Source organism: Eptatretus burgeri, chromosome 8 (genome assembly GCF_056783735.1).
Source record: "Eptatretus burgeri isolate ZD-2024b chromosome 8, Ebu_testis_v1, whole genome shotgun sequence".
Lineage (NCBI taxonomy): Eukaryota > Metazoa > Chordata > Myxini > Myxiniformes > Myxinidae > Eptatretus > Eptatretus burgeri.
In genome coordinates, this window is record NC_140968.1 from 18,077,025 (window position 1) to 18,100,383 (window position 23,359).

General features: G+C 41.5%; 1 protein-coding gene across 1 annotated transcript in view; it reads right to left on the reverse strand.

Moving 5' to 3' along the window:
- Nucleotides 1–9,308: 9,308 nt before the first annotated feature.
- Nucleotides 9,309–23,359, reverse strand: part of LOC147021222 (uncharacterized) — a 14,471-nt gene continuing 420 nt past the window's right edge. Inside the window, exons 2-3 of the mRNA XM_085893689.1 lie at nt 16,100–16,232; nt 9,309–15,962 (exon numbers count right to left, since the gene is read on the reverse strand). Coding sequence (XP_085749815.1) covers nt 14,638–15,962; nt 16,100–16,151 — 1,377 coding nt within the window. The 5' untranslated portion in view covers nt 16,152–16,232 and the 3' untranslated portion in view covers nt 9,309–14,637. The remainder of the gene's footprint in view (nt 15,963–16,099; nt 16,233–23,359) is intronic.

Genomic DNA, 23,359 nt, shown 5'->3' on the forward strand with positions numbered 1-23,359 from the left:
AATGTTTTATTCCTGATATGTCAACGGGAACAACCACAGACACTGGATATACTCAAAGGATAGGAACTTATACTGATGATACCAAAGAAGTTAATAGTTTTACTGTGGCAGTTCCTCTTAAAGGTATATTTGGATTTTGTGATCATGATAAAGTTCTGTATGGTCTTAAAATTAGATTTCAACTACGAAGGAATGATAATGAAAATAGATTACTTTTTGGTGTTGGTAGTGCTTTTGGTGATCAGAATAAATTTGTAATTGATGAAATGAGTTGGTATATTCGTGAATATACTCCTAATCTTAAAACAGAAGAGATGTTGAATAGAAGACTTAACTCAAAGAAACCACTCAGTGTATCATACCTCAAAAGAAGATGTCAACACGTTAAACTCAACCAAACCACTTACACGTGGAATTTGCATGTTCTGTAAGGAAAGCCATGATATCTGTAGATCAATAGAAAACAGATGGCGATACTGCGACTGGTAAAAATAATGCATTCAGTGATAATGCTCAGGTGAAACAACTTCGCGTTTCTCAAAATGGAACATTTTATCCATGCGATAGATTGGAAATTAATTGGGAAAAAAATGATTTTGCTGAAGCATACAAGCCTTACTAAAAGGTGTGTGAAAGTAATGGAAATAAAGAACCTATTTTGGATATGACAGCATTTAAAAGTTTGTATACAATCTATGCGTTTGACCTGAGCGCTCAAAAGGAAACTATAAAGTCTAATCGAGTGGATACTTCCCTATACATTGAAAGAGGAGAGAGTAAAGAAGTTGATACATATCGTTTGCTTTTGGAAGAAACAGAATTACAGATTAATACAGATAATGGTGTTATGATTAGTCTCACATAATTTTTTTGTTAAATAAATGAGTGGTAAAGTACCAACTGCGGTATATGTTAATCAAATCAATATTCATAAACTATCATCTTGTTTTCAAAATCAAAAGCCTTGTATGATTAAATTTAATACAATTCAGAGAAAAAGAGCAGTAAGAATTCATGTTTTGCTCACAAGAGAACAGGTTAAAATCTTGAACGATACTGGCTCACTTAAAATTAAAATGACAAAACCAATGTTGAAAAAATACTCAATAAGAGAGACGAGTGTAGGATTTCTGCCATTTCTAATTCCTTTATTTGCAAGTTTAAGTGCGGTTGGAGCATTGACAGGTGGTATTTCAATGGCGGTGAAAACTGCCAACGAAAGGAAGGCTCAACTACGGGCTCAAAAATAATTGGAAAGACATAACAAAGGGTTGGAGAAACAAATTAGTGGAAGTGGTGTAATTGTAGATTTTGCTGAAAAGCTTGAAAGCCTGCCCGATAAAGCGAGATTGTTATTTGGAGATATGCTTTCTTCTATCGCACAAGCAGGTGTAAAATTAACTAAAAGGGGTAATGGATTATATCTTTCTCATAAATAAATGAGCATTGATGAGTGGTTTAAAGAATTTGGAAAGAATACAACATCAAACTTACAACTTGTCAAATATTGTAAGAAATTAAAAATTCATAATGTGGTTATTTGTATGAGAGATGAATTAACCAACGTGCCTCAACATACAAAGAAAATTATTATGAACTTAGAAGATAATAATGGGAACGGTTCTCAATGGGTTTGTATTTTTAATAGTGAAGATAAATATTCTTTTGATGGTTTTGGTCTTCCACCACCTGTTGAAGTCATAAAATTCTTACAGAATGGTGTTTATCAAACATTTCAAGTCCAAGAATTAAATTCCAAGTGGTGTGGTCAATTATGTCTATATGTGTTATTTCAACTCAACAAAAATAAATTTTTTAATGACATTAATTGTAATCCAATATAAATGACTTATGTTGGTAAAGATGGTTCTATCTTTGGTGTATCCCAAGAAGTGGATATTGATTTATCAAATTATTACACAAAGGCACAGGCTGAAGGACAGATATATAGTATAACCAAAAATATTAATATGAAAAATGCTTATATATTAAAAAATTATCCAAGTCCGACTAACACGAATGACCTGGTGAGATTAAGTGATTTATCACAATATATATCCTTAAATAAAACGGCCGTGTATTCCAAAGATACAGAAGTGTTGATTTTATGTCCAGGTCATACAGAATTCACAGTTTGAATTAAAATAAATTTTTATAAATAAGGGCGTATCGTTTGTATGAGAATAGAACAATGGGGTATGATATTGTTACGGTCGTGGAAATTCGCATTACACCATAAAGAGTCCTCAGGTGAGATATATCGGTAAGTTCACGTGAAGTTAGCCCAAACCCGTTGTATAGAGGGGATATATGTGATCCATCCGGGCTGCGACACTTTGAGTTAGCCATTTTTTCTTTTTCTATTGTTATTTTGGACCATTAAGCCACCAACAACGCAAACAGCCACTACCTTTACCTTCACAACTCCATCCCGCAAACATCGCTTCACCGCCATTCCCAAACGACACCCGCCAACCACCAAATCACCACAGCAAAACCCCCACCACCTTCGCCTATCTCCTTCTAAAACCATCGACCACACCACCAGTCAACACCAAACGTCGTGCTGTCCAGGGCCCGTTCGGTAATTGATGCCGAACGCGTCGAGCCACGGGTACGAATGCGTTCCTCTCAGGGAGAAATTCGGATCAAAACGGCTTCACGGCCCCTTTTTTTCCGTCCAATGGGCGAGCGTCGGGCGGTATGGCCCCGCCTCCAAGCGCGATGAATGTGGATTCCTCACGGGAGAGAATTCGGATCAAAAGAGGCTCATGCCCCTTTTTGCCACACCAATGGCTGAACAGAGGGTGGCGTGGCCCCGCCTCCAATCGCGTGTTGATCCTAAAATCTACATACAGGCTCCTCCTCCGGCCTATAAAGACACGAGCACAAGGTGACTCGAGAGGTGGCAGGCGGCTGGTCGGGCGAGTGAAGAGTTCGAGTTCAAGTCGAGTGAAGGCGGCTGGTCGGGGCGAGTGAAGGCGGCTGGTCGGGGCGAGTGAAGAGTTTGAGTCGAGTGGAAACGGCGGTCGGCATCGAGGTTGCGGCGGTGTGGGGGTTGCTCGTCTCATCGTTGGTGCCGTCTCGTCGCGGGATCCAAGCCAGCCAGCCATTCCCCTCTCCCTGAGCATCTGGCCTCTGGGTCCTGCTTGGCTTGGGTTAGGGAGGAGGCTTTTCAGTAAGCTTTTTGCTTCAGCTTGGTTTTTTTGCTTGGTTCGAGTGAGCTCGTTCGGTTGGTTTGGGTTGTTGTTGCTGTGGGGAGAGCGAGGAGTCGACTCGAGGAGTCGAGCGAGAGAAGGAGGAGAGAGAGAGAGAAGGAGGAGAGAGAGAAGAGAAGAGAGAGAATGAGGGGGGAGAGAGAGAGAGAGAGAGAGAGAGAGAGAGAGAGAGAGAGAGAGAGAGAGAGAGAGAGAGAGAGAGAGAGAGAGAGAGAGAGAGAGAGAGAGAGAGAGAGAGAGAGAGAGAGAGAGAGAGAGAGAGAGAGAGAGAGAGAGAGAGAGAGAGAGAGAGAGAGAGAGAGAGAGAGAGAGAGAGAGAGAGAGAGAGAGAGAGAGAGAGAGAGAGAGAGAGAGAGAGAGAGAGAAAAGAGAGAGAGAGAGAAAAAGAGAGAGAGAGAGAGAGAGAGAAAGAGAGAGAGAGAGAGAAAAAGAGAGATAGAGAGAAAAGAGAGATAGAGAGAAAAAGAGAGATAGAGAGAGAAAGAGAAAGAGAAAGAGAAAGAGAAAGAGAAAGAGAAAGAGAAAGAGAAAGAGAAAGAGAAAGAGAAAGAGAAAGAGAAAGAGAAAGAGAAAGAGAAAGAGAAAGAGAAAGAGAAAGAGAAAGAGAAAGAGAAAGAGAAAGAGAAAGAGAAAGAGAGAGAGAGAGAGAGAGAGAGAGAGAGAGAGAGAGAGAGAGAGAGAGAGAGAGAGAGAGAGAGAGAGAGAGAGAGAGAGAGAGAGAGAGAGAGAGAATGGAAACCGGTGAGATTAAAAAAAGATCGGGGGTATTACAGAAGATGAATAAATCTCAACGTACCGAGGAGGAAAACAAATAATTGACAAGTCTATTCGAAATACTTACGACAAGACGATTGGAATCGTTTTCAAGGACAAGATATTGACTTCAATTAAAGTTTTTCATTTTTTTTCTAAAATAAATGGAGAAGAGAGTAAAGACATTTCTAAGGATTCTTTATGTTTTAAAAATTATGATTGAAATGTGCATGTTGGAAACTAAGAAGGTTTTCGCACTCTGCAGGAATTTTTCTCATAAATAAATTCGTTATTGTCTCAAATGTAAAAAGACAACTAATACTAAAAATATTTCATATTTTGAAAGTAAAAAGAATAGGGTTATACAAAAAGGTACATGTTCGGTGTGTGGTTCAAAAAAGAGCCAATTTATTTCCAAACACACACATGGAGGAGATATACAAAAGTTTTTATCAGGAAGTAAATTTACAACTACTGGAATACCAGGGGAATTACATCTTCCAGGGTATTCTTTCTGTGGTCCAGGCACAAACTTGGATAAAAGATTAGATGAGGCAGACAATCCTAAATCATGGAGTAAGCCCATCAATAGGGTTGATGAAGTGTGCATGAGACACGATATCGATTTAGGGAATACCACAACTTTGGAAGAAAAGCATGAAGCTGATAGAGAAATGTTGTATAATTTGTATCTGATACAAAATCCAACCTTGAGAGAAAAAGTTGATCGGTTCATCGTGAAGAAGATGATCAGTACTTAATCGAAACTTGGGCTTGGGAATTCAAAAAACTTTTAGGCTCTCATGATGTCATTACGATTGAAGAGCAATTAGCTGATGAATTACATAAACCAATATTCAAAAAGTTTCGTAGAAGGAAGGTTTATTTCAAGGAAATTGATTATATCTGGTCCGCTGATTTGATTGAACTCAATAATGATAAGGGGTACAAGTATACTTTAACCGTTATTGATTTGAGGAGTAGACACACGTGGGTTGTCCCTTTAAAAAACAAAACAGGTAATACTCTTATGTTAGCCTTTCAACAAATATTTAATAAAAGTAAGAGAAAACCGAAAAAATGTGGACTGATGAGGGTGGAGAGTTTTATAACAAGACATTTATGAATTCTCTAAAAAATAACAACATTACATGATACAGTACCTTTAATGAAGGAAAAGCCGTTGTTATTGAACATTTTAATCGCACCTTAAAAGAGACTATATAAAAAATTCACTCAACTCGGTTCACAACAATGGTCATCTTTTATTCAGGATATTGTAGATCTACCTATAATTCCAGCAATGTGTGTGTGTGTGTGTGTGTCTGTCTGCGACCGCCGTTTCTCGACAACCGCCTGTCCGATCTGATTGAAACTTGCCAGGAATATTGCTGGGGACCCTTGGATGTGCCTTTTCAAGGTTTGATATTAATCGGACGAGCGGTTCCCAAGTTTCAGCCATTTCATTGCTTTTTTTCAGTGTTTGAAAGGTGTATATATCGCAGCTGAAGTGTCGTTCCACCTTATCATGCCATTCTTTCCCAAAGATATCTCAGAATAATGATAACAGCATATTAATAATAAAAAGAATAACATGATACAATGACCAATGTCATTGTATCACGTTATATAATCTGTCAACCAATAATGACCAATAACGTCTGTCAACCAATGACAGGGTACAGTGCTATGACCACGAATGACGTCACAATTTTTTTTTTTGCACGATTGACGTCACAATTCTTCTTCTTCTTCGTTTGGTACGACTTCACAATCGACGCTGGGGACCTGAGTATGTGCCTTTTCAAGGTTTGATATCGTTCTTCATCCGTTACAGCTGTTTCCCAAGTGTTTCCCAAGGTTTGAAAGCTGTTTTTTTTTCCCAAGGTTTGAATTAATTGTTCAAATTAATAATTAATCCCAAGGTTTAAATTTTCCCAAGGAAACAGCTGTTTCCCAAGGGTTTGATAGCTTTTTTTTCCCCAAGGATTGAATTAATTGTTGTGATTGGTAGACATTTGTGAATACATTTACAGAGAGAGAGGGGCGAGAGAGGAGGGGGGGAGAGGAGGGGGGAAAGAGGGGGGAGATAGGAGGGTGAGAGAGGGGGCGAGAGAGAGGGGAGAGAGGGGGCGAGAGAGAGGGGAGAGAGCGGGGCGAGAGAGAGGGGAGAGAGGGGGCGAGAGAGAGGGGAGAGAGGGGCATCACAATTCAAGAGAGGTGGAGAGAGGAGGGGCGAGAGAGGAGGGCGAGAGAGGAGGGCGAGAGAGGAGGGGACGAGAGAGGTGAGAGAGAGGAGGGGCGAGACTAGGGGGGAGAGAGGGGGGGCCGAGAGAGAGGGGGCATCAATTCTTCTTCTTCGTTTGATATGACGTCACAATTGACGCTGGGGACCTGAGTATGTTTCCCAGGTGTTTCCCAAGTTATGGCCATTTATGATACGGGTGGTCTGATGTAATTGAAAAAAATGCCGCAATATAGTCGTCGTTTATGAGAGCGAAGGAACAAAGCTGCATGTACTGGCACACACGATGAGGTATAATGACACGATTCACACGTCAACGAATATGAAACCATCAGAAACATTTACAAAATTTGAATGTGAAAAAGAGATTAATGTCAGAAAACCTAAGTTCAAGGTTGGTGATATCGTAAGAATATATAGATGGAAATCTCATTTTGAAAAAGGTGATACTAAACGATAGACAAATGAACTTTTTAAAATTGTTGATGTAATAGATACAGTTCCTTGGACTTATAAGAAATATGATTTAGAAGGGGAAGATATTTTAGGTTCATTTTCTTCACAGGAATTACAAAAGACAAAGCAAATAATACCCATGGGAGCAATAGGTTGGCGCTTCACTCCCCTCTAATATACACCTTTATGGACACCCGAGGACCAAGTCCGTGGTGTATAACAGGTGGCATCTGCCGAGGGAAAAAATATATATATATATATATATATATATATATATATATATATATATATATATATATATATATATATATATATATATATATATATATATATATATTGTGCGTGCAATGGGGGACGTTCTTAGATCTGTGAACCCCAAACACAGAATCCTCAACTGAATAGTCAAGGCTTAACTTTTGTTTGTTGATGTGTGTGTTTGCATGTGTGCATGCGCATGTGCTTGTGCGTGTGCTTGTGTACCCCCCCAAATTCAAAATCTCAACCCCCACTCAACCCTCGCCCAACACAATGTCTTTTTAGCCGCGTCCTGCTTGCGCCAACAGAAGTGGCTCCAAGAGAGCTCTTATTCTTCTTGTGAAGACAAAACCTTTACGACTCGGCTCTTTTAAATACACGATCCGGATCTCCTTGAATACTAAGTACATGTACACATCCTCACATTGTGGGTGCATTTTGAGAGCGTCTATCATGAACTTTTAAATATATTTGGACATTTGTTTTAAAGTTTCGAAAAGTTTGCTTTACTATTTAAAGATTATTCCATTTAATGTATTCTAATTTCGTAAATACACGATTCATTTCGTAAATACACTATATTTCGTAAATACGAAAATACGCTATGACGGGTCTCGCCATTGGCTTAATCAAGGCACGTGACGAAATATCGGAAGTTGTTGTTGTTTGTTTTTTTTCTTCTTCTTGTTCTTCTTCTGGTGAGGACAAAACCTTTTGGACGTGGCTCTTGGACACATTTGTCCTTGTTTTAAATACGTATTTCAACAATATATTTTTTGTTTTTTTTCTCTTCTTCTAATTCTGTCTTTTAAGGCTTTCAGGTTTGATGAAGAAGAAAGGGGGAGTAAGAACCTTCCTGCATCTTCTTCCCAGAACTTACAATATATTTTTAATTTTTTTTTTTATGTTTTTTTTTTTCTTTTTCTCTTCTCTCTTCTCTCTTATTCCAATTCTGTCTTTTTAGGCTTTCAGGTTTGATGAAGTAGAAAGGGGGAGTAAGAACTTTCCTGCACTTTCTTCCCAGAACTTTCTTGATCTTGCTCTCATCAAGCACCATCCAACAAAGTACAACATCAATCGGTTTAGATCCCCAAGAGTCTTCTTGGTAGAAACCACATTTCAAGTCTCAAAAATAAAACCAACTTACAAAGTCTCCAAGGGATAACTCATTTCCTGATTTTCTCAAAATTTGTGAGTCTCCAAGGTAGGTTCCATATTTAGAACCATCTTGGCAGAACCCTTTTCCCGAGTCTCCAAGGTAGTTATTCAAACTGCTATCAAGGCAGAACTCATTTACTGATTTTTTTCAAAATTTGTGAGGTCTCTGAGGTCGGTTTCATATTTAAAACCACCAAGGATAACTCATTTACTGATTTTTTTCAAAATTTGTGAGTCTCCAAGGTCGGCCCCATATTTAGAACCATCTTGGCAGAACCCTATTCCCGAGTCTCCAAGGTAGTCATTTAAACCATCAAGGCAGAACTCATTTTCTGATTTTTTCAAAATTTGTGAGTCTCCAAGGTAAAACTTGCATTCTGGCTCATCAAGGTATAACTTGTTCAGTGGGTATTGTCTTGATAACTCGCAATGAGTACTATTGTTGTAAAACTCTTTTTCAGGATTTTTCTGGTCTCCAAGGTATAACTCTGGATACGAGTATTTTTTTATGAACAAAGGTTGGATACTTTTTGAACACACCTCATACAACCAGTCGCCAAAGGCTGCCTTCAAAATAAGTAAATGAATGAGTGAGTGAATGAACACAGCTGCTGCTCTTCATTGGTTATTGCATTCTTCATTGCTAAACCTGATGTTGCAGGATTGTTTGCTGTGGTTGCAGTTCCAGACTTGGATGGGGAGGACATCTTGCAGTCAAAAAAAAATTGAAATAATTGCTTGAAAAATAGTTGGAGTGCCAAGTATAGTTCTGCTGCAGACATGTTTTATCTGTGTTATAACCTTCAGGTACACTGATACATTTTGTTTTTGATGAACAAGCGACCAAAATCGATTACCATGTGCCATTACATATTCCTAATACCACAAAGAACACTTCTGATATTAAGATTTTTCTTTTTGCTGAAACTCTTGAGAAATTCAAGTTTCATAATAAACAGTCTTCTTATTATAAACAATTTCAAAATATTCATGTTCTCCCAATATTCTATTCGAGCAGGTACCCACATAACTTCAATGTAATGTAAAATGTCTGACTTCACAATACTCTGCAAACAAAAGTCAAATGTATACAATAATATCTGAAGTTAATATTATACAGCTTTGTGCTCTCAAAAGATGCTGCTTCAACCATCCAGAACCACAACCCAAGTTCTCAACTCCCCCAGCCCCAAGTCTTCAACCCCCACCCCTCCCCCCCCACCACCAGCCCCAAGTCTTCAACTCCCCCATGTGATTTGCCCAAGAAAGATCATGAGAGAACTTCATCAAGAGATGGATGAACAAAGTAGAGGGGGAGGGTTTGCCAATTGGTACATTTGGAGAGAGATAGTGGGAGTGGGAGATTTGTCAGGATTGAAAGTCCAAGTGTTTGACCAGCTTGTGATCTTTTTTCAAGGTCTGAAGAGAGGAAAGAGGTTGCTGCCTGTCTGTATGAAGGATGAGGAATATCATGGCACAGGGTGGAGTCATCAGGAAATCGATGAAGGGGATTTTGCAGTCAGAGAGATCATTCCGGATTCCGGTGAGTGCCACACGTTGACTGTGAGGGAAGATGAAGTCAGTAAGGAATGTGTGGAGTTGGCCTTGGATGTCATAAGCAGAGTGTTTGAAGAGTAAAGAAGGATGCCAGAGTGTATCCAAAGCACTACATGCAAAGAGAGATGACCCTGATCTCATGTCTCATAGTGAAGTCCTCCATCCTTGTTGGGTGACTTTCAGTTGCATGTCCAAGGCAGAGGGACCTGTTCTGAATCCAAATTGATCCGAGAGGAGGCTGTTGAAGAAAAGCTGTGATATTATGTCAACTGCGATGATGGATTCTCTGACCTTGCTTCTGATTGGAAGTGAGCTCGAGTTCAGGGGTTCAGCTTTTGCCCCTTTTTACGCAATGCAGTGATGTTAGCTGATTTTTAAGGAGAGAGGTGACCTTGAGCAAATGATAGGGTGAAAAGGGGAGAAAGAGGATGTGCAACAGCCCAGGAGAGGAGACCACTTTATAGGTTTATGCAAAAGTTTGGGTCAGTGTTTTTGGGGTAATAATGACTGGGGAATCCAAATATGCTTTTCTTATGAGCTGCAACCCAGGCGATGATCGTGAAAATTGCACATTTCTTTTTGACCATTGCCCCCGTTTTTCCAACAAAATTGTGGTGTTGGGCAAACACAAATGGGCTGAACTCGATATATTTTTTATCAAAGATTTCCAAATTACCTCGATAAATTGATCGTATCTAAACCCTCCTTCAGACGATGTAATGACTTTCTCAATTACGTCACTAATTCGGTCAATAAAGGTCACAAAGTCACAAAATTCGGACTGCTTAAAATTGGTACAATTCAGAAAATTTCAACATAAAATAGATTATTGATATTTTCACAATTCCAAAAGCTATATTTTCCAGAGGAAAGACAAAGAAACATTTTCGAATGGATTAGATCATTGTAAAGAGCTTGACACACCATAAATTCTCAAGTCAGAATTGTAATGCAATTGTAGGTGATAGGAATAACAGTATACAGAACTGGGTATGGCAATCACAATAATCAAAACTGAAAATGATGTGCCTATTCATCAGAAGACCACAAATTACCCCCTGAAAATGATTGAATTTGTACCTTGTTCTCACCTCTGCCACCTGAGGTGGATGGAGGTTAAGTTTTTTTTCACCCCTGCCTGTCTGATTGCTACTTTATATTTTAGTTTATTTTTCCCCTAAGTGTTTCGATCGGTTTCATTAGTTTCAGCCAAGTATGTTGGTCATTTGCATTTGTCTGTCTGTCTGTCTGTCTGTCACACAATTTTTGGCCAGTTTTAAAGCAATCGTTTTTTTTTTTTTTGTGTATGTAGTTGACCGGCCAAGGACAGCAACACTTAATTTTGGTGAAGATCCAATTCTGGATCTGAGAATTGTTTCAAGCAATTCTTTACCATTGAGAGACAGGGCCACATCTATGTCTTGAATGATATCTCGAATAGTTGTGGACAACTTGAAATAAAATGAGGTGGACGAGTTGGTAAGGTGACAAGAACAAGCCGATTCGGTTTGGTTAAGGTCCGGATTCAGATCCGACCTATAGGTGGGACACGCACGCCTCCAGTCCAAACCACTCAATCAATTGTTCTAAAAATTTTCAGAGATGAATGTCACCGAACTTGGAATGGTCCTGCATTGAAGTTTCGTAAAATTAGGTCGACCAAAAGGGTTTGCATGAACGAATCTGCCAATTTGAGCCAAATTTTCAAAAATCCTTAAATTTCATCCAATTAACTGGAAATTTTGAAATTCGGTTGAGATCAAGAGATTCTAGAGGTTGCGGCATGTGTGAAAACGAAATAAAGCCACAAACTCTGGTGTCTCCAGGCGTTTATAAGCATTGCAATGTATCCAGCAATTTGTCGGTATGATGATCAGGCATTCAATGATATGAGCGAGGAAAGTGAAATTTATCACAAAGAAATTGTTGCGGCTTGTTCCAAGTCAAGGCATTGCAGAGCAGGCCAAAATCAATGGTGAATCAAAACCCCAGCGAGGTGACCAAGGATAATGCCGCCTTGATAAAGGACAATTAAATAAGGCCGTAAGTTATCTTCAAAAGGTGTATAAATTAACCCAAACACCCAATTTTCACAATGCTCGACCTTGGAGTTCCCTTCATGTGCATGCATAGTTTGGAATCACAACATTTCATGGTTTTGAAGTTATGGAGAGGACGGACAGATGGATGTATACACTGACATTTATTTTTGTAGATTTACATTGTGATTATGTTATCTGAAAGAGAGTTAAGATACGATAAATTACAGTGGTAATATGGAATCCTGCGACAAAAATCAATCGAGTTATTATGCCTATTTATGGTTGCCCTACTCAATAATTTTGTTGGGAAAGTGGGGGCCATGGCTGCATAGAAATCTGCAATTTTCACCAAGTTCACCGCAGTTTGCCACTTCAAAGACAGGCATATCTGAATTTCCCAGACAGTTACCCAGAAAACACCGAACCAAACTTTTGCACTCAAAAACTCAACTCGTGGTCGACAAGAGCAACAGAGCAGGCTTTTAGGATGTGTGACAATGAGAGTCTGAACTGATTCCAAAGGTCATGGAATCCCGTCATGTTTGCTTCAAAATATTGTGTCCCTAACCACTCTCTCTTTGCATCCACCTTACCTCATCACAATCAACTGCTCTGGTCTTCTGTGTCTTTTGCACTTGATAAGTTATGAAAGTTTCTTGCAACCCTTGACTCTGCAAATGGATTGGACGGCATCCGTTCACGTGTCCTAAAATCCTGCTCTGCTAATCTTGCACTTCCTCTCTTTGCCCTTTTCACTCTCTCATTCACAATAGGAAATCTTCCATCTGCTTGGAAGTCAGCCAACATCACATAAAAAAGGTACAAAAATGGATTCCCTGAACGACAAACCAATCACCTTGCTTCCAATCTTAAGCAAGGTCATGAAATCCATCATCACAGTTCACATAAAATCATCCCTTTCTCCAACAGTCTCCACTCAAATAATCAATTTGGATAAAGAACAGGTCAATTTGCCTTGGAGATGCTGCTCTCACTCTCCCAACAATGATTGGAGGCCTTTTTGGCAAAGAACATGATAGCAGGGCCGTATATATTTGGGTATATCTCTTTGGGTATATCTCGAGCTTTCAATATGGCCTGGCATCCTGCATTTCTCTCCAATCGGTCGGCCTCTCAAATCCCGGGCCAACCACAGCTGAATGGAGTGCTGCTCTCCCATCTGGGCTCGCTCCACTGACTCACATCTTGCTCAGCTTGATGCTGTGGAAACCAAGGCTTTCAATATCATTGGAATCTCTCACGATGAAGCCGATTCGATGGGCCGATCACTTTGCCACCGCCAAAAGGTCGGTGGTTTATATCTTCCCCCAACTCATTTCTCATCTTCCACCCTCCACATGCTTCCTCTCTCCCAGTTGCACACAAGAAACATGCTGTGCACCAGTTGAATCTCATTGGTTATCACCATTTCGACTTGAGCGTGTGGGAGGAAGTTCTCCGATAACTCAAAATCTCCATGCCCTTTTGGTGAAGGATCATGATTCATGAACCAAACTGTGAAATGTCATTCTCATCGTCTCGTTCCAAGGACTCTTTTCAAAATCTTCACTGTACCTCCGATGACCTCCACTTTTCCTAAAATGATTTATCAGGACTCAGTCAGGATTTTTTTTAATCATTCCTGCAGCTTTGACTTTCACTGGAATCATTTCAGATTTCTTCAATTTCCAAGTCCTCTTGACCTCATTTTACAGATCCTGGTATTTGTTCATGTTCCTGATTTTTGGAGCATTTAGTCCAAAAGTCATTGGGAAATGAAACCACAATCAACAATGCTGACTTTTCCTTTTTGTGTTTGTGGACCATTTCCAGACGTAACACTGTGATGTCGACACTTTACGGGATAATTTTGTCATACGTGAGCATTACTTTTTCATTTTCAAGCATCGGACTTGGTTTCCATTTCCACTATTGTTCTGGGACTGGGATGTTTAAATGTTTACAAATGTGCCAGTGGATTACCCAACAGATGCTGTCATGTCTTTCTCTGTACAGCTTTTCTGCCAGGAGTAGTTTTTACATCCCATGAGGAAGTGACTCATACACTCTGTTTCTACCCAACAAAACCTATATTTATCCGATTGGTACAATCGTGCCACTCTCCAAAAGGCATTGGGTGTGGAGTCCTTGAAGTTGAGCATTTATGATGACCCGTTCTCCATCCCAATTAATTTGACCTTCTTTGCCATTATAAGGAGCATTCCTTGTCTATCCCTGACCTGTGGGGCTCTATTTAACATCTTCCTGCACTTTTGTCATTCTTCCATTTGTTGGAGTAGATCTGCTGATATTTATTTTTGAAGTCTTTCTTTGTTTCTTTTCCTTTGCAATCATTGGGGATGGGTTTGTTTCCGTTTTGTTTTCCTGTGTCGTATCCATCAATTGCACCTTCTTTTTAAAGTTTGTTGCTCAATGGAGTAAGGATCCCTTTTCTGGTTTCTTTTCTTGCCTGGGTACAAATCTCATCCAAAAGTCTGTTGAGCTATTCACATCCTCCGCTCGTCCGACACACGGTGTTCTGTGCGCTTAGTTAAACTCCATCACACAGTCTCCTCGTTCTCTTGGTGAGTATAGCCTCGGTTTACATTGGTTTTTGGAAAAGATCTTATGAATAGTTCAAGTTTCCTTGTTGTGGTGTCTAAATTGTTGATCTACAATAGTGACCAGTTTATGATTGCACAGCTATAATAGAATACTGGCACTGCACGTTGGTTTATAGCTTTGGCTTTGTTGGAGAGAAGAGATTGGAGAGAGGGATGACTTCAGAATTAGTCTTATTTTGCTAAGTTACTCTTTGCTGATTATTTTGCACATTTTTTTTTTGTGTTTAACCTGGAAGCCTTCTTCTGTTCCGAAGTATTTGAAGGATGCTTCAAATACTAGTTTCTATCTGCCCTTTTGTGTGGATCCTCATTTGTTTCTTGAAATTGCCTTAATGAGAGAAACCATCATCACATGTGGAGCATATGCAATGATGCTCTCCTGCATGGATCCTCATATGTATTTTCAAATGGCCTTTTTGAGAGAAATCTTTATCACACATGGAGCATTTGTAAGGACGCTCTCCTGTGTGGATCATCATGTGTTTTTTCAAAGAGCCTTTTCGAGAGAAACCTTTATCACATGTGGAGCATTTGTTAGGACGCTCCCCTGTGTGAATCCTCATATGCATTTTCAAATCGCCTTTTTGAGAGAAAGCTCTATCACATCCAGAGCATTTGTAAGGACGCTCTCCTGTGTGGATCCTCATATGCATTTTCAAAGAGCCTTTTTGAGAGAAACCTTTATCACATATGGAGCATTTGTCAGGACGCTCTCCTGTATGGGTCCTCAGATGCTTTTTCAAACCACATTTATGAGAGAAACCCTTGTCACATATGGAGCATTTGAAAGGACGCTCTCCTGTGTGGATCCTCATATGTGCATTCAAACTGCCTTTATGAGAGAAACCTTTATGACATGTGGAACATTTGTGTGGGCGTTCTCCTGTGTGGATTCTCATGTGCCCATTCAAGGTGCCTTTATGAGAGAAACGCTTATCACATGTGGAACATTTGTGTGGACGTTCTCCTCTGTGGGCCCTCATGTGCCCATTCAAAGTGCCTTCACGAGAGAAACCCTTATCACATGTGGAACATTTGTAAGGACGCTCTCCTGTGTGGATCCTCATGTGCTCTTTCAAACGGCCTTCACGAGAGAAACCCTTATCACATGTGGAACATTTGTGAGGACGCTCTCCTGTGTGAATATTCATGTGCTCTTTCAAACGGCCTTCACGAGAGAAACCCTTATCACATGTGGAACATTTGTGTGGGCGCTCTCCAGTGTGAATATTCATGTGCTCTTTCAAACGGCCTTCACGAGAGAACCCCTTATCACATGTGGAACATTTGTGAGGACGCTCTCCTGTGTGAATATTCATGTGCTCTTTCAAACGGCCTTCACGAGAGAAACCTTTATCACATGTGGAACATTTGTGTGGGCGTTCTCCTCTGTGGGTCCTCATATGTATTTTGATGTTTCTCGGTGAAGTAAATTCTGCACTGCATATATTACACTTATAATGCATTTGCCTTTCGATCACATTTTTGGGTTTGTTTAATGTAATATTGATCTTTGTGCTGTTTTCACCAGATGTGCACTTGAATTTTGAAGGTTGTGAGTCTTGTTCTTGGGATTGTTTCTTCAAAATAGACATCTTCTTCACTCTCAAGCTGCTCCTTGACCTGATCTGTCCCACTGGACTTCTTGTTTGTTCTTCAAAAAACAATGAACAATATGTTATTTTATGTTTTTTTTGTCAAACAGAAAAAGCAAAATACGAAAAGATTTCAAAAATTTGAGAAACCTTGAATTTAAAAGATTGAATGTTCATTTTGAGGGTTTCTGCTCACCTGTTGCAGAACAGACAGGACTGCCATTTGTCAAATGAACCAGCATCTTCATCTTCCTTTACAAAAGCAGATCTTAAAGTTTCTGAGAAAGATAAACCTTTGTGTCTGGATTCCACATTTGCAGGACAGACATCTGAAAATAATGAAGGACATGAAGTTTAAAACACTGCAAATATAAATGTGGTCAATTGGTTGTATGCAATTGATGTCACTTCCACTCCTCAATGTTGAGCCTGAAGGCTCCTTACTGCTGCCACAATTACAGGGGACAAATCGAGATATTTGATACAAAAACGACAAAATACACACACACACACACACACACACACACACACACACACACACACACACACACACACACACACACACACACACACACACTGGACCCCGTGGGGTCTTTATTCGGTCCCTCAGACCAGGAGGGAAAGGCGAGCTGGGGATCAAGGCCTTGCCAGGTACCTCTCTGCCTCGTGCGGTCACACCGGACTCCAACCCAACACGGTGGGTCTCGAACCCACAACCCGAAGTCTACGGGCCCACGACCCTGGCTGCTTAATCACCACCACTACGAGGAGCCACCGCAAAGGACCGCAGACCATGACCAAGACCAAGCCAATTGCCATGATGACCTCCGCATTCTGGTCTTGACAACCACTCCACTCTTCTTGCCAGGTCTGAGGGATTTCTTCCCCTCCCACTCGCCTCGTGATTGGACAAGGGGTTCTCGGGCGACCAGTGGCCTCCCCTCATTGGTCGCGCCGAACACTCCATCTGGCTAAGGCGGAGCCGGCCCCGAGGATGAGCTTCCTGATTGGAAAAAGGGTGGAGGCGGAGCTGAGGCGATGAGTGAAGAACGAAGGAGATTTGTTGGCGTTGTGCGGCTTCAAGATGTAAAAAAACCAAACTATAAAAGAAACCCGCAGTGCACACGTCATTTCCGTTAGACATAGGGGATGTGGCCCCAACTATAAACGCATACTTAGAGATAACTGAGCTATGGGGACTGCTGTCTGTCTGTCTGTCAAAAGGCTTCCAAATCCGCAACAATATCATATCTCTCATTGGAGGTGAGGTTTCAGGAACATACTCAAAGCAGAATGAAGATCACTCAAATTGTGCCAGCACGGCAGTTACAGAGGGGATGGCTGAAAAGGAAAGAAGAAAAAAAACAACTTGGTTTTCTTTCACCTTCCCGAATTTTCTGCAAACACTCCCAAAGGTTGGCAGGAAGCAGACTTAAAGCCTGTTGCAGAATTGATAGAGAGGATCAAAGGTAGAAGGAATGTACATCAACAAAGAAAAAATTGCTCTGAAGCCTGGTGTTGGCTTTATGGTTGAGGTGGCGGCTTAAGATCTTAGGGTCTTCGGGTCTTGAGTTTGAGCCATTAAGTTTGAGCCTGTCAGCCATCAAGCTCACACCAGGTGGGGTCATCCTTTCAGCCCGTCATCCTTCCAGGAATGGCAAAATGAGAAGCATTGCACTGGTAATGGAGGGCACTGCATCAGCAGCACAGCCGTGCCCCCAGAAAATTATGCAACCAGCAGCCACAGGCTGTACGTGATAACTAGCTCGTTTGGTTGGACAACCAGTTCAAGGAAGAGTCTGGGTCATTCCATACTCTTTCCATTTCCTAATGATGGAGCTCACTGTGCTCTTGGAACTTTCAACACTCGAGAAATTGTTTTATACCCTTCTACAGATCGACGCCTCCTCACAATTCTATCTCGGAGTTCTCTGGACAGTTCCTTGGACTTCATGGTAGAGTTTCTGCTCCAACATGCACTGTCAACTGTGGGACCTCATAAGGAAAGGGGTGTTTCTTTCTAACTGTGAGACCTTTTAAAGAAAGGGGTATTTCTTTCTATATTATGTCCAATCAATTCAATTGCCAAAGATGAACTCCAATCAAGTTATAGAAACATCTCAAGGATGATCAAAGGAAATTGGATGCACCTGAGGTCAATTTGGAGTGCCACAGCAGAGGGTTGAATACTGATTGACTCAAGACATTTCAGCTTTGCAATTTTTAATTAATTTAAGCCTGGTGTTGGCGTCGTGGTTCGGGTAGCGGCTTGGGATCCAAAAGGTCGAGTTCAAGCCCCATTGGCCGCTTGAATTAATACACACCAGGAGGTTGACCCATCCGGTCATCCTTCTGAGGTCGGCGAAGTGAGTACCAGTGTACTGGGCCCGGTGTATGCCCCTGTTAAAATAGGTGTACCATATCCCTGTGTCGTAAGAGGCGACCAGGGTTGTGTCAGGAAGGGCATCCGGTGTAAAACCTGCGCCAAATCATTATGCGGATCATAACGGATGATCCGCTGTGGTGACCCCTAATGGGAGCAGCCGAAAGAAGAAGAACTCATCAATTTTTAATCAGTTCGTTTAAATTTCGAAAAACATGTTTTCACATTGTCATGATGGGGAATTGTGTGTGGATCAGTGACAAAAAATTTACATTTAACCCATTTTAAATTCAGACTAACACAATAAAATGTGACAAAAGTCGATGGGTGTGAATACCTTCTGAAGGCACTGGAGAGAGGTCTGATTGTTTTCAAAACAAGATCACTCCAAATGGCTTTACATAAAACCCCTCCAACACTTCAGCATGACATTCCCAACTCCAGGAATGACTACAACTACTTCTTCTTCCTCTTGCTGCCAGGGAAGCTGTCACTTCTTGGAAGTGTGATTGTCTCTGATGCAGTGCCCCTCCACCAGTACATACTGGTACTCATTTTGCCGAACTCGGAAGGATGACAGGCTTAGTCAACCCCCTGGTGTATTAATTCAGCGGCAAAAGGGGCTTGAACTCAGGACCCTTGGATCCCAAGCCACCACCAGAACCACCAAGCCGACACCAGGCTCACTACAACTACTGCGCAACTCCAATCCATCCATCCAACTATGGGGACCACACTCTGTGCAGAGCGTTGGTGCTGCCGAAGCATTCTCTTTGGTTGGCTATTGGGCACAATCCTGGAAGGGTCGACGACTACAATGGTCCAATTATATACACCCTTTTGTGGACTCAGCCGTGGGATAAGTTTGGACCAGTCTTTCACGAACTGGCTGGCCAAGCTTGACAATCAACTGAAGGCGATCAAGGAATCATTTGTAAAGGTACAATCCAAGAGAACTCAAAGCCGTAATCGCTGCCAAAGGAACTTTGACAAAGTATTGACTCAGGGAGAAGATTACTTTATGTAAATTACACATTCGTCTTTCATTTTGAATGAATTTGTAAAAATTTCTAAAAACATCTTGTGAGTTTATCAATCAGGGGTATTTTGTGTGTGTCGGTGACAAAAAAATTAAATTTGATCAATTATAATTTCAGGCTGAAACACAACAAAATGTGAAAAAGTCAATGGGTGTGAATACTTTCTGAAGGCACTGGATGGTCATGAGCTGTTTTTACTCAATCTCCCTAAGATTGATGTCATCACTTCCTCTGTACATGCAGAGTGTTATCAACACCTGGGAAGCTTTATTGCTGTGTCGTGAGACCAGTTCCTTCATCGCCTCAATGTTTCCAAACGAACCAATTTTCTACAACCCCCTTTTTGCAACCATTCCTTCTTCCAAGACTTCTGTCCAGTCCTTTGTGGGGCCAGATTCTCTTTCAGTCCATAATTTGAGGACCTTTCATGGAGAAAGATGGAAATCAGGTCATTAAATTACTGCCCTCTCGGGTTTCAGGTCCATTCCTCTTATTGGCCAGATTTATTTATTGAATCTTAAGGGGATTAAATAATCTTGGAATACAATTCAGGAGCCTTTTTGAGTCTGTGGGTTTCCTCAACCAATGTGGTTTCCCTGTTTTACCTTTGACTTGTCACAGCAAATCTGCAACTTTTAACTTAATTGAGAAAGAGACTTCACATGACTTTTGCATTCGTTTTGTTATTTGTTGATTGTGAAAAAAGGCCCTTTCGGTGTTCAATGGAAACAGCATCTGTCAGCATCTTCTCCTGTTACTCCAGAATGGTGAATTCTGCATCTAGCTCCAATTTCTAAGCTTTCAAATGACATATGATGGAGATTGGCACAAAGGATTCTACCAAATGTTGCACAAATTCTCCAACGACATTTCTGAAGAATTGTGAAATGCTTTATCATGCAAATGTTCAGGTGCACAAGACTTGTTCCTCTGTTTAAGTTGCTACATTACTATTTTGAAAATGGATCTTTCCTTTTCTTCTGTGAAATTTATTTGTTGTTATCCTATGTTCTCTGTCCTTCAATCTGAAACTGCTTTGGCTAACTTTTTGGTTGCCGAGATGAAAATGCAAATTCACAAAACAAGAAAAAAGAATGTGGAAGGAGGTGATCTTTCTCTTTGTAATATATTATTGACCTTTCGAACTTTAATTATTTCTCAGATCCTGCTGGAGTACCTTTACTGCAGCAAGTATGTGAAGGAGCAAGACTTGACTGTGACTCTCCTTGTCAGTGAAGAGACAGGAGAGATTTGCTCGTCTGCAGTAATAAATGTGTGTGTGTGGTGTCACTTGTGCTCCCCTGTGTTTTGCACGCACTGTCACTGATAAACGGAACGGAAAATACATCCTATTCTCCTTTGTAATAACTGGTTGATGGACCAAAGTGCATGGCCTGCGTTGTTATGCAGTGCATACGGTGGGAGCGGGGAAGGAGTGGGAGTCCAGAGGGAGGGGGTTGGGTGGAAGGAGGCAGGGGTAAGGAAGGGAGGAGTGATGGAAAGGGGAAAGGGTGGAATGAGTGAAGGATGGACGGGGTGGGTAGGAGTTGGAGTGAGTGGGGTGGGAAGAGAGACGCGGTGTTGTCGAGCAATGCCAGGTACCATTTTTGTTTGTTTGTTTGTTTTCCATGTCGAAAATCATGAAAGAGGTCAGGTTTGCTGATTTCCAAGCAGATGGCAGATGATCTTGAGCAAAAGAGAGGGGGAATAGAACAGAGAGAGCGTGAGCAAAGCATTGGAGCAGGTTTTTAGGACACGTGGGCTGATGCTATCTGGACCGGTTGCAGAATCTTTGACAGTCGAACTTTGACAACAAGCTCTCCACCTTGCAGGAGAAAAGGACACAGAGTCCAGGGACAGTTGGGTGTGACTGGGTAAGGTGGATTCAGAAAGCGATGGGTTTTGGACACAAGATTTTGATGCAAACATCGAGTTTAGGCATTTAGCTTTTTCACGTGCAGTGGTAGCAGTGTGGCCATTTGAGATAACAGAGGGCATGGAGGGGGGACATACAACAGAAACAGATTTGATTCGACACCAACAAGATTTGGAGGAGGGAGAGAAGTTTGAGAGTTCAGACTTGAGATTAGAAAGATTTGGTTTTCTGGCTCTCCTGAGGGTAGATACACACTTGTTCCGAGCTTTACGGAAGGAACTGAGATTCCTCTCAGTTGGGTTAGCTTTCCATGAGGCAAAGGCAAGTTGTTTCAGGACCTCTGCCAAACCACAAGCTTCAGCGAACCATGGTTGGGAGGAAGGGGAGAACAACTGAAGAAGAGGATAAATCTGTGCCTGAGAGAGAACAAGTTTCTTTGAGAGAATTCCCAGGGTGATTTCATGTTGGAGAAAGTAGCGATGGGAGACAAGTATGGAAGTTTGATGGCTGCTTGGAGACCCTGCCAGTCAGCCTGAGTGAAATGTGATTCAACGGCGCTGAGGTGCTTCTCCAATAACAGCCAGAGAAAGATCCACTTTGACAAGCACGTGGTCAAAAGAACCGATTGGAGGGGAGGAAGAACAGCAGATATATTCAAGGTAATTTGTAAAAATCAGATCCAGAAGAGATGGAGTACCGTTTGGTTGAGATCCGGGTTGGGAAGTTGACCGATTGAGTCAGTCTTAATGAGTTGTAGAAGTCTTTTGCTGAAGTGCCAATGCAGGTGAGAGAAGTACACAAACCCAGCAAACTGGCATGATGACATTTGAAGTCGCCACATATGAGGAAAAGACAATTTGGAGGAGAGGATAGAAGTTGGTCCATGTTTTCGGATAGTGAGGTATAAATGGAGTCATTACTGTTTGGTGGACGGTACAGTGCACATATAAACATGAGGTGGGAGTGGAGAGGAAGCTGAAGCCAGAGGTATTCCTGGGTGTGTGGGGGAGTGAGGTAAGTGCACAGAGAGTGAGGAATAGTCTTTCATGAAGAGAGCAACTCCTCCACCAGGACGAGGCTCAGGTCAGTCACTCCGGAGGACAAAGTAACAGGGAGAGATACGACGGAGTCAGAGACGTCTTTCGGGAGGAAAATTTTTGTGAGGCAGTGGCAACCTTTGTGGAAATATCTATCAGGTTTGAGCAAAGGATTCAGATATTTGAGGTCCACACTGTTGATGAAGAGGGAGGGAAGGAGGCTTTGGGTGCAGGGGATGGGGAGCGGAGGACAATGGGAGGGTGGGAGGTAAGGAGGGTTATTGAAAGTGTGGGGGATTGCAGAAGAGCTCGGGGAGGAGAAAAGGCTCTGTGGTGCTTGGTTGAGGTACAGTGGGGAGTAAGAAGAGAGGGGGCAGTGGAAGGAGACAGCTTTGTGGATGTGAGGGGGGGGCAACTTTGAGAAGGGCGAGTGAGGGGTGAGTTGAGGGAGAAGGGTGAGTGGGGGAGTTGTGGGGGAAAGGTGAGTGGTGGGGGGTTGAGGGGGAGAGTTTGAGAAATGTGAGGGAAGCTTGGAGGGGAAAGAGTGTGATGGTTGTTTTGAGAGGGAGGAGTGAGAGAGGTGAATTGGCACTGAAGTTGAAACAAAACCCACAATGGTTGATGGAAAGAGAACACTCCAAACAAATTGGTTTTATTTAATTTTCCGTTCAGAGATTCGACCAAAGACATTTCTTGAGGGAAGTAATAAAGGGGAATTAAGGGAATGGAGAGAAGAAACGCTGCAACACAAGGTTTTTTTCGACAAGGTCTGAGGGAAAGGTCGAATTGAGAGAAGTCTGTTGGAATAGAAGAAGAATCGTGACGTGTGATCGTCATGGGAACCACACGTGTGGAAGAGGAAGATGAAGCACTTTTACAGATACTTGTCATGATCATTATTAATATTTTGATAAAGATCACATCAGATGAGGTAAAGGAAAAGTTGAAGAAAAAATCGTGAGGTGAATTCGGATCGGTAAACGAAGGGGGTGGAAACAGATCACGTGGTTACGTGAGAATCACGTGGTTCTGGGAGGTGTATATCTCATTTGATTTGGAGATCAATTTGGATTTACAAGTTAATTATAAAAGGTTTCTGGTAGTTTTGTCGTTAAAACGA